Source organism: Quercus lobata, chromosome 6 (assembly GCF_001633185.2).
Source record: "Quercus lobata isolate SW786 chromosome 6, ValleyOak3.0 Primary Assembly, whole genome shotgun sequence".
Taxonomy (NCBI): Eukaryota; Viridiplantae; Streptophyta; class Magnoliopsida; order Fagales; family Fagaceae; genus Quercus; species Quercus lobata.
The window spans coordinates 18,730,610-18,741,973 of NC_044909.1; the positions used below are offsets into that span (position 1 = coordinate 18,730,610).

An 11,364-nucleotide genomic window follows, 5' to 3' on the forward strand; every position below is an offset into this window, starting at 1 on the left:
CAATCAACCCGACCCACTTGCAACTTGTTTAGGATGATCCATTTTTAACCCAAACCTAATTAATCCAACTTATTACCATGTTTATTTCAAGCCCTACTCTCCTTTGCCATACTATTTGCTCAGAGAGAGAGAGAGAGAGAGAGAGAGAGAGAGAGATTCAAATTCATATATTTTCATTGGTTTCATTGCATATAAATGTTAAAAATTGTTTGAACTAAAATATGTTACGAAATTTATGACTCTTAGCCAATCTTTCACAGGTCATGTCAGCTAAATATGAACCCTTTTATGCATAAAATATTAAATAAATTAGACTTGAACATATTGTTTTATCTTCTTTCCAATACAATTAAGAGAATAAAGAATAATAATTAAAAAAACTCTAATGTAAAAATTTAATAATATGTATATAAATTCTTGACTTTATAGTTCACTTTTTATCCTTAAACTTTCAGACAAATTTTTCCCCCTAAACTATTGCAAGTGTTACATTTTCTTTCTTCTTTATATTTAACATAAAATTTATAAGTTTGTTTTTTGGTAAATTAAATTGTGTAAAGTTAGATTGACTCTAGTGTTTTTTTGTAAGTCATTTCCTGTCATTGTCAACCCTATGTAAATCGTAATAAATTCTTCAATCTGGTAAATTGCAGGTAAAATTGGAACGAAATATTGCCCAGAACATCTTGATTTCTTTTTTTTCTTTTCCTTTTTGTACAAAATATTTTATTAGAACCACTAAACCCTGGTCTTCTTGATCAAGCTTTAAGTCTGGGATTTAGAAAAAACGGAAAAAAAAAAAAAAAAAAAAAGTTTCAAGGGCGAGAGAACAGATTTTAAATAAAGACATTTGCTAAATTGAAATGGTGCCATACTCTTTTTTCACTTCCTCTGCCAGCCATCAATAACATCAAATAATTTCATCTCAGAGCGTGGAAACTACAGTCTATAACAAATGAGCAAAACTCAAGCAATTCACATTCACCACATGTCCATTATCATGTACCAATCTATTTACTTATGCATAAAATTTCACCAAATTCATATGTAAAAATCCACCACAACCCAGTCACTAAATTATCTCTGTTCAAATATCTTTACCATCTACAGCACAGTCCTATAGATTTCAAGAACACTTCATCATATGATAGGTCTAGATAATGTTTCCGGATGCATGCAGATTCCATTACAGGGTTAACCTTTACTGTTGATACATGACAACCTTTATTTTTGCATCACTGTTAATCCTGTAATCTGCCAGTGAACGGTCATCCCGCAATGCTAGTCCATTAAAGTATATTTCCTTCACAGGAGATCGCATTTTCTTCTCAATCATAGACTTCAAAATGCGAATGGTAGTAAACTTTTGTATTGGGTTCCCAATATGATTTAATTGCATCGGAATGATTCTTTGTGAAGGCGAAAAAACCATACTGAGAGTGGAATGCATCTGGACACCATAACTTGCTAGATCACGGTTATCTTCAAGCCTTTTTCCAGCGAACACAATGCTCTGATGATGACCAGGAATCCTCAGTTTCTGAAAAATCTTGTCCTTGACATCCCCGAGGGTAGATTGTTGTTTCACATCAAGAGTAATGGTCTTCCCACTCCATGTCTTGACAAATATCTGGATCACAGCAGGAAACATCTCTAAGATAGTTCCTTCTTTGATGTCATAAGAAGCCAAGGTTTTGCAGTCTTCAAGTTTTTTCCCAGCATAGATCAGATCCCAATCATTCATCTGGACACCTATCATGCTCCCAGCTATTGCTTTGACATCACGAGTGGTAAACAGGAGTTTAAGTTCGAGTTTCAAGATCTCTCCTGTCCCTACTCTCACATAAATTGGTAAGACATCTTTTGGATTGTAAACCAAATGAAGGGTTGACTTATTTGAAATATTGAGTGAGGATACAATCCCATCATCTTCAAGTACTTTTCCATCATAGATAAGAGTATAGCGATCTGATGGAATCCCTTCCTTGGCTTGAATAATTGATTTGATGTTTTGGACGGTATCACAAGTCCTCACTTCAATTTCAATGGTTCTCTGATCTGATGGTATTTTAATAAATATCTTCAGTCCAGCTAAATTCTGAAGAACAAGGTGGAGAGTGGAGCCCTGCTGAATACCATAATCCACTAGCCTTTGGTCATCCTCCAGCTGATTACCAGCAAAAAAGAGCTCCTGATGATTCTCAGAAAGAGCTTCCTTCTCACGTAATAATGCTTTGAGATTGCTTATTGTTCCATTCCGTTCAAACTTTAAGGCTACTGTCTTTATGATCTTCAAGTATAAACTTATCTGTTGCCAAAAGTAAGCATAATTTACTAAGAGCAAACAAAAATTGTTTAACAGCAAATATTCTTTGACAAACATAATATCCCAATTTTGTTTTATGCATCAGGGAACGGTTCACTATATATATATATATTACGTGAGAGATATATATAGCTAGAGATACAACTGGGGAAAAAACAAAAGAATATACTGCTGAAGCTCTTGTAACCATGAGAACGGAAGATTGATTGGAGCTGAGCGGTAACACCACTGTAATAGATACCTAAAAGACCTAGGAAGCTAATCTTAGCTGCAGTTTATGCATGTATACTAAGACGTGGAAAATGAAATTCAGTTCATATGAAAAATACACAGAGAATAATCACTTCTGTTAAAGTATGTATTCTATCTTGATACGTGTTTAAAAACACACGCGCGCGCGCGCGCGCACACACACACACACATATATATATAGTAGTACATGTTATCTGTACATGTATATAATCTAGAGATGTGATAATGTCAAAAAATAGCAGGACCAAATCAGAAGCTTGTGCAAAAGTAAAAGCATGCCTATCACACACAAAACAAAACTTTTTTTTTTTTTTTTGCAATAATGTTTGCGCAATGCAAGAACCAAGAATCAAGCACCAAACAGAAATCCACATGTTATAAAATCTTGGCTCTTTGTCCTACCCCTAAATCTCTTCATTCAACTCAGTATACAAGCAAATGTTAACCATGCTCTTTTACTGCACTATTTTTTTTACTAAAAATGTGAGAAACATTCAAATCCTACCTTAAAATTGGGTTTTCCACCCTTTATACACTTCACAATCTCTATAATCTCAAGCAATAAGCACTCTTGAAAAAAAAAGCCTCAAACCTGAGGCAATTGTTAATGGAAATGGGTACAGATGACTAAATTACTGGCTAGCACAGTCCAGGAACTTATATATAAGAGCGTCAATGCCCCATTCTCCTATGGGTCATTTCACTCCCTTTACACACACATATATGTGCTACATTAATAAATGACAACCCTTTTTTTATTTATTTATATATTGGTTAATTACACATGCATTAAGATTTGAACCCAAGACCTCATCCTCCATCCCATTATTATGGGAGGACAAAGTTCCATTTGAGCTGGAGCTTATTGGCGCCACACAAATCATCCATCATTCATCAAACTGGTTCCACTATAATTCAAATGCCTAAGCTATACAAAGATCACTGTGAATATCATTAAACTTCATTTCACCCAATTTCTATTTTTTATATATATATATATATATTGGAAATTTTATTTTTATTTTTGACAAATCCACCATTGGATTACTTTGCCTCTTTATAATCTCCATACTTACAAAAATATAATGATGATCAGGGATGAATAACTATTTCATTCATAGAATGTTTAAATTTAAAGCGTTTTTTCTTTGAATTAAAAAATTTTAAACAATCAATGCACTTATTTATTGAATTGTAAATAACATTTAATTAACATGAAATTTAGCATGCGTGTTAAGAACAAGGAAATGTGTAATGAAAATATAGCAAACAAAAAAGGAAAGAAGAAAAAAAAGAAATGGACCCTGATATTCTTAAACGCGTTCGGAATGTTCATCTTCAAAACACCTAGAGTCAACTCAACTTCACCACCCTTTTTTTTTTTTTTTTTTTTCATTTTTATTATCCCCCTGTTTCTCACAAAACAAACACTTCACAGAGACAGAGAGTAACCCAAAAAAAAAAAAAAAACACTAAGAATCTCAACAATGAACGCAATTCAAGAATCACGAAATCTCGATAATAGAAACCCAAGTAATAATTATAAAAATAACAACAAAAAATCTATCTTTAACTTGTAATATAATATACACATACGTACAAACAGAGACATAGGGATACAGAAAAGTAATCGAAACGAAGAATTTGATACAAAAAAAGAAAAGGAAAAACAGAACCTCTTCATCGGTGGAGTTGGAGGAAGAGGAGGAGCTTGGCGGGAATCTACGATTTGGGTTTCTCCGTGGTTCCATGGAAACCAAAAAGCTGATAATACTAACAAAACCCTCCTCGTCTTTGGAGATGCTCTTAACACTATGTTTTTATTTTATTTATATATTTTGCTGAAATGGAATCTCTATTCTAACAAACGAGAGCATCAAAATAAACATAGACATAAACAAAACAAAACGAGAAAAATGGGCTTTCGACACTTAGTTCCAAAATTAACGGGGGCCTTGAAAATCTTTCTTTTGGGCCCAATTTTCGAAGCTCATTGGCGGCCTTTGTGGCCACTCTTCTAGTCTAAAGTGTAGGCACCCAATTGGACAGCTTGGTTTGACATAGCCTAAGTTGTTCTTGATTATGAATTTTTTGTTTTTAGTTGCAACCATTTGAAAGAAGAACTGCTAGTGCCACAAAATAATTTACAATTTTTATCATAATTTGTTACATGGAGAGTTGTGAGTGTTGGAAATAAAATAGTAAATCCATATGAGTCCACATCTCGACTGCAATTCACCACATGGCGAGTTGTGGTAAAAGTTGTAAATTATTTTGTGATCCTAGCATTTCTCTTTGAGGAGTGTTTCTTTGGGTTTAGATAGAGATTTTGACTGCCATTTGGATCGTGTCATAATTCATCTAAGAGTAATTAAAATGCTTCATGTAGCTCTTGGCCTCTTTCACTTCTCAATTGGTCCTCTCCGAGATGGGTGTAAATTCCGTTTTGATGGGAAGAGTTGAAATTGCAATCATGAAGAAAAATGCCATGCATTGACTTCTAACATTAGGAATCCAAGGGGGTTTTGTTTTAATTCAAATTGGGAATGTTAGGAAAGCGTCAATTGGGATTTGATATTGTTGATTGGCAATCAACCAATGTAGTCGGTATTGTGGAAGTGTTGATTGGTAAATGTTTTAGAAAGTATTTTTTCTCCAAATGTTAGTTTGTTCCCAGTAATTTAATTCAGTTCTTTTGATTTTTTTTTTTGAAGTTTATTTCATGTTTCCTTAGATAAAATTGATCACATATCACTCTAGGAATTTGAATTCAAGTGACTAACTCAAGGAAAAAAAAACTTACCTATTCAGATGAATCTTTTTAACTCTTGTAATTATCTGTTGTTATAATATATATATATATATATATATATATATAAATTGATATTTGGGAGTAGGAGACTTGAACTCTCGATATCTTAATTGGAACATTAAGTGGTGTCAATTGAGCTAGAAGACTCAATAATAATAATAAATATTATTATTATTATTATTATTTTGTTCCAACATAATTTTATTCGTTAAAAAAAAATTCATAAACCCCTTTAATCAGCCAATTACATTTCAAGTTGAAATAATCCCATCTATCTAACCTACAAATTACTAGAAATATTTTTGAACCATTTTTTTTAAGTCCAACTTTGAGCCAATTAGAATTCAACATGACAAAGAGCAGTTGTTAGAGTATTTACAATTCCTATGGTAAAGGGATTCATTTTTTTTTTTTAATAAAAAGAATTATTAAATAAAAAACAAATCGTAGATACATGTATTATAGAATTATTTTACTAATTCTAGTACATTGCATTAATTAAAATTAAAAAAAAAATATATATACACCCAGTGTAGAAGCGTAAGGACTTTAGCTTGGGTAGAACTTATTAATGAATATGCACTCTTTCTCTCAATATCTCTTCTCTCTCCTTATTAAAGAACTAATATGTAATCCATGTTTACACACGAGAATGGTCAATTGTAATGGTACTATTGATGTTAGCTTGTGTTAGGGTTATGTTAACGGGTACCCTTAGGACAATTTTAAGTAAATTATATTAGGAAAGTTTTAACACTACTTTCATAACAAATATAAAAAAGTGACAAAAAAATTATGTTTGGTAATTTTTTTCCCTAAATTTTCTGTTTTCTAGAACAATTTTTTGTTTCCTAGGCCAAAAAATTTGTTTGGTAACTTATTTTAGGCCAAAAAAAAAAAAAAAAAAAGTTGTTTCTAATTTCCATATGATGAAGAAGATTGAAAACAGAGCTTTGGCTTTTTCATTTTTCAGTTTTCTAGAGCTTACAAAAACAAGGAGAAAACAATGACTACATGCTACTTTAATGAATCAACACACTAGTTCGAGTCACCTAACAGCATTTTTTTTATCTAATATTATTTTTACTCCCTTTCCCACTCATAGAATTTTCTTTTCCCTCTAGTTTTCGTGTCTAGTATATTTTTTCTCCCAAATTTTGGCACCTAAAATTTATTTTCTATCAAATTTGTTGAGTGTCAATTGTTGGTGTGAGGTTAATTGATATTGTCAAATGGGTATTTTTTGTGTTTTGTATGAATCTGTGTCCCAGCGTCCCCATATATAACCTCATGCCATAAAGTTACTATTGCTTCCATAGATTTTTAATGATAAAAAGGTATGATAGAAAATGATTTTTTCTTTTCAATTAATCAAACATGTTTTTCATTTTAAAAACACAAAAAATATGTTTTTTTCTTTTTTCTTTAAAAACAAGAAAATGAAAACAGAAAATGAAAATAGTTACCAAACATGACCTAATTGTTTTATTATTTTCCTATACAATATTTCTAAAAATAGTTCCTAAACCAATGCTTTTAGGGCATTCATTACCATTTCTCTTAAACATATAGCACATTAGTTTGACCAAGACATTGGAAGATTTGGATGAAATACCTTATAAATTTGATCCTCATTAAAGTGGGGTATTTGAAAAGAATGGTTTCATTAAGAGGAGGAGCTAGGAGGTTTCACTCTTAAGGCCTTTTCCATTGGACTCCTTTGTTCTTATAGTGTTGTAAATAGTTGCAATTGTACATGAATGAAATTACTAAGTCGGTGTTGTACGTACCCAAAAATCCCCTTAATGGACTGGACTAACATTTGGGCTCACAATTTATTTGTAAGGTGGGTTCTGAATTTCTTACTATGGGTAGTTCCTTATCGGGTATATTAATTGCACCCTACAACCCCCATGAATTTTTCTCCTTACCCCTTCAAACTTCTCTTTATGGACAAAGTGCTCTCTCTCTCTCTCTCTATTTTTACTCCCGATCAACCCCCCATTCTCTCTACTCACTCCTCCTATTTATAGCTTGAGGTTGGTGGGGTGTTCATGATTGCGTTTTGTCCTCGCTCGTGTGGGTGGGGTCCGATTTAATCATTCCTGCCAAGGAATATGCTTCTTCATTAGAAACAGTGGTAGTGGCATCAGTATTGGTTCTAGCCTCCAAAAGATTGCTCAGTAGCAATACTCCCCAAGGAAATACCGAGCTGCTGAGATCATGGGCTAACCCGAGTAAATGTATCCTCGACCAAGTCATACCTGATGGTTATGGGCTTGCCTATCATGCATCCAAAACGAAATCAGCTCACCATTAGACTTGGGCTTGGTGATGTTCCTAGAGATTTTTTAGGCCAAGGCCTAAGGCCCAATGGACCTGGGATCATGTCCCATACAATAGCCCCCCCGTGATTTGTATCCGGCTACGGGAACGAATCAAGGACAATCTGACAGGCTGGAGACTCCTCGGGAAGCTTAGTAGTCAGTCATTAAATGAATTAATGCCCCCTTAAAAGGAGCGTTATGTCAGGCTGTCAAGTCTAACCGCAATCATGACCTGATGGTTCATGAACCGAGGCCACACGTGTTGGAGTTGCAAAAGGAATTTAAAAATATTTTCTCGCTTCTTTTTCATTAAATGCTCTCTCCCTATAAATAGTTCCTTCTAACTCTTCATACTATTTTTTCACGCCCCTACTCCATCAACTTTCTCTCTACTAAGCATACTCCTCTCGTGCATAGATTCTCCAACCAAGATCACCAACTCCTAGAGCCCCCAGTAAGTTTCTTCATTCCTTCTTTTTTTTTTATTCAAATTCTTTTCCTCACTCTAGATTTAAGAATGGGTTACTCACCTTCTTGACACAGAAGAATCTTTGACTAATTTTAGGGTAGTTTATGATATTCCTGGGGATGTAGATGTTGCTTATTGCCATAAGGGTGACATCGTTCTTCAGCGACACCCTCATGTAGTGCTTTTTTTCCCTTAATGGTCATTTTGGAGGGAGTGGTTAGATTTCCCATGGACCCCCTAACATTCAGTACCCTTAGGTTTTACGGTTTATGTCTCGACCAACTTCCCCCTAATTTTTACCGAGTAGTAAGTTGCGTTAGTCGATTAAACCTAATATACGGGTTACAACTAGACCACCATGATATAAACTTTATGTACAGTTTATGCAGTAACATTAAATCTGACTACTACCTTAAGGTCAGGGATGTATGGGTACGACTCATATCGTGTCTTCCTGATTCTAATAGAAACTCTGCGGGAGAGTATGTCCAGGTGAGCAGCAACTAGCTTGCTGGCGAGCTCACTTGCCCAAATTTGCCACGTGATTTTGGTCGGCACCGTGCATATTTAATTGTTTTCATTTTAGTGCTTTGCTCTCCCTTATTTTCATTGAAATAGGTATTAACCCATTTTCGTCTTATTTTGGTGCAGAAGGCAAGGGGTTTAAGCCGGACATCAGGGTTGTGCATGTGAGAGATCTGAATTTTGTGCTCCAATTAGAGATATTTGTGAATTCTAACTGGTAGCTCTGAGCATCTCATCTCATACTCGGTTGTAATCCAGTTTACTCCACTTGGCAGCCCTTCAAACAAGCCCTATTGGTGGATAGCCCCTTATTATTGTACATTGATGTGCGGCATCCTAATTTCTTTCCCCCTAATCTCATTGTAGGTGAAGCTCGGGATTTTGGCCCCCGGCTAGTTAGAATAGAATAACTAGTACCTGTGAGGGACGATTCAGCAAATTTTGTGTCCCAGAATCGTATCGTCCATAGACCCATTGAGGAGCCCTAAGCCCAAGTTCAGCCAGCCGAGCAAGCAGCAGCCCAGTTGGTAAACTCTTCCAAAGTAGACACCAATCAAGGCGAAGACGAGATGGTGGTCAAAAGATCAATGACCCTTAACCGTTTTTTGCCCAGTGCCCGTCCAGCAGCGTAATAGCAACAAACCCAAGGTAGGAGTCAAACTCCCCCTCCTCCTCCTCCTCCTCCTACCTGCACTTGGAATAGGCAACGCACAACCTATCAACCGCCAAGAGTCTTGGATGATCCTTCGAAAACCCTACCACCTTGAACATTAGAGGGCATAGTCATCTGGGAACCTACTGGTGGTGCCCGCTTGGCTGCGCAAGTCGTGTCTAATGTGGTGTCCTCTTCCCACCCAGATGTGGATTGGTAGACCATCTTCAGGCTCGCGAATAAGTCTCTTCCCGTGACGGTTAGTGTTAGGACCTGGGCATAAGGTGAGGGTGGTTGAGTTGCCTGAAGTTTGGCATAGGGCCTTTAACTTCCTAAGGATGTGCACTTTTTCTCGGGTGGCATCGATGAGTCTTTAGCTGCCCGATTGCAGTGACATATGATAGCGGTAATACACCACTTTTTCTCTCTTGCACAAATGTACCTGTATTTCTTTTTCTTTTCATGTTTATCATTATTGTATTATCGGGCCGCACAATTGGTTCATGTAATAGAAGATCAATTGAAGGAGGCTGTTGAGGATGTTGACCAGGAAAAGGCTTTGAAGAATGTTGTTGTAGCCATTACAAAGGATAAGGGCAAGGCTGTCGAGCTTGCTAAAAAGAGGTGACAGACATCTAAGAAGGCCTGGATACTGGCAGAGTAGAAGCTGAAAGAGATGGGCATGAAGCTGGGGGGAGCAGAGCTTAAGTTGGCTGAAGCGGAGAGTTTGAATTTGGCATAGGTTGATGAGATTGCTGACCTAAAGGCGGCCCTTGAAACTTGTGAAGAGAAGTGGTACAACGAGGGCTTTGCAGACGCCAAAATCTCCATGGAACCAATTGTCTATCAAGCATGAAGGCATAGGTTCGGGGAAGGATGGGTGGCTGCTCTACAAGCCATGGGAGTGCCCGATGATTCCCCGCTAAGGAATCTTGAGCAAATACCATTTCTGGAGCCTCTTCCCCCCATTTGCAATCCTTTGGGTCTTGACGACGAAGAGGATACTTCCAGCATGAGGGAGCTGGTGCATGAGGGAGTTAGTTGATCTTAAAGTCACCAGCAACCTTAATGCTACGCTGGGGTGCCCAACTTGCTGGGATGTTCAAGCTCAGCCATTCTCTGCTGCTTAGCTTGCCAAGGATGTAACACAGCTTGCCGAGGATGCTGTCCCACCTCAGCCCACTAACCCTGCTACTTAAGCCCGTAGAAAATGTTTAACTTACCTTACTTTTTTGCTTTCTCTTTTCTTTATTTATTATTTTTTCTTTGCATAGTTTGCTTATGGTCAATGGGATGTGCTGACGAAACACTGATTTTACTTTAGTTTGTGTTAGTTTTATTTCGTTTACTTAGTCACCATAATGTGGTGATGGACATCTACTTCGGTCATATTTATGAATAATTTCTGCGTTGCTATTAAATTATTTATGCTATATTTTACTCTTGTGCATTTGTGGTGATTATGTAACTAATTAAGGTTTGCTAGTGGTTGGTGATAAGGGTTAAATTAATCAAAGGTTACCTTAACTGAGCACATTTTCCATAAGTAAAATGTAAATAAGGACTCTATCTGTTTGGTGAACTGGTCTATCCTTATAAAAAATAAAGATTAGGTTTTCACCTGTTCGGTGATAGGGATCTAACTGAGCATAGGCTTTTGTCCTTGGTAAAAATAGGAATAAGGTTTCCACTTGTTCGGTGATAGGGATCGAACTGAGCATAAGCTTCTATTCTTAGAAAAATAGAGATTAGGAAGACAAGAAAGGTAATTTGACCTCTATACATTACACGCATAAACATTGTTCTTTACACAACAGTTGTATGTAACTTGTAATTCCTCCTAAAGCTAATGATAAAATCTTCGTAAATTTTGGACATTCCATGGCCTGGGGAATGGTCTCTCATCCATATCCTCCAAGTAATACGCTCCAGCTCCAGCAATAACAGTAACCTCGTACGGACCTTCCCAATTTGGAGCTAACTTTCCTGCATTGGTATCTC

At 36.1% G+C, this 11,364-nt stretch overlaps 1 protein-coding gene across 1 annotated transcript; it reads right to left on the reverse strand.

Moving 5' to 3' along the window:
- Positions 1–947: 947 nt before the first annotated feature.
- Positions 948–4,427, reverse strand: LOC115949653 (polyubiquitin-B-like). The gene is made up of 2 exons (XM_031066941.1): positions 4,255–4,427; positions 948–2,308 (listed from the first exon to the last, which is right to left on the reverse strand). The coding sequence occupies exons 1-2, from the start codon at positions 4,327–4,329 to the stop codon at positions 1,202–1,204; spliced, it is 1,182 nt and encodes a 393-aa protein (XP_030922801.1). The 5' UTR covers positions 4,330–4,427; the 3' UTR covers positions 948–1,201.
- Positions 4,428–11,364: the final 6,937 nt, after the last annotated feature.

What these genes read in the sequence shown, in the direction of transcription:
- LOC115949653 (XM_031066941.1), bottom strand. Translation starts at nt 4,329, where the DNA reads ATGGAACCACGGAGAAACCCAAATCGTAGATTCCCGCCAAGCTCCTCC. An exon ending in CCAACTCCACCGATGAAGAG is followed by an intron (nt 2,309 to 4,254) that starts GTTCTGTTTTTC and finishes TTTTGGCAACAG; the next exon opens with ATAAGTTTATACTTGAAGAT.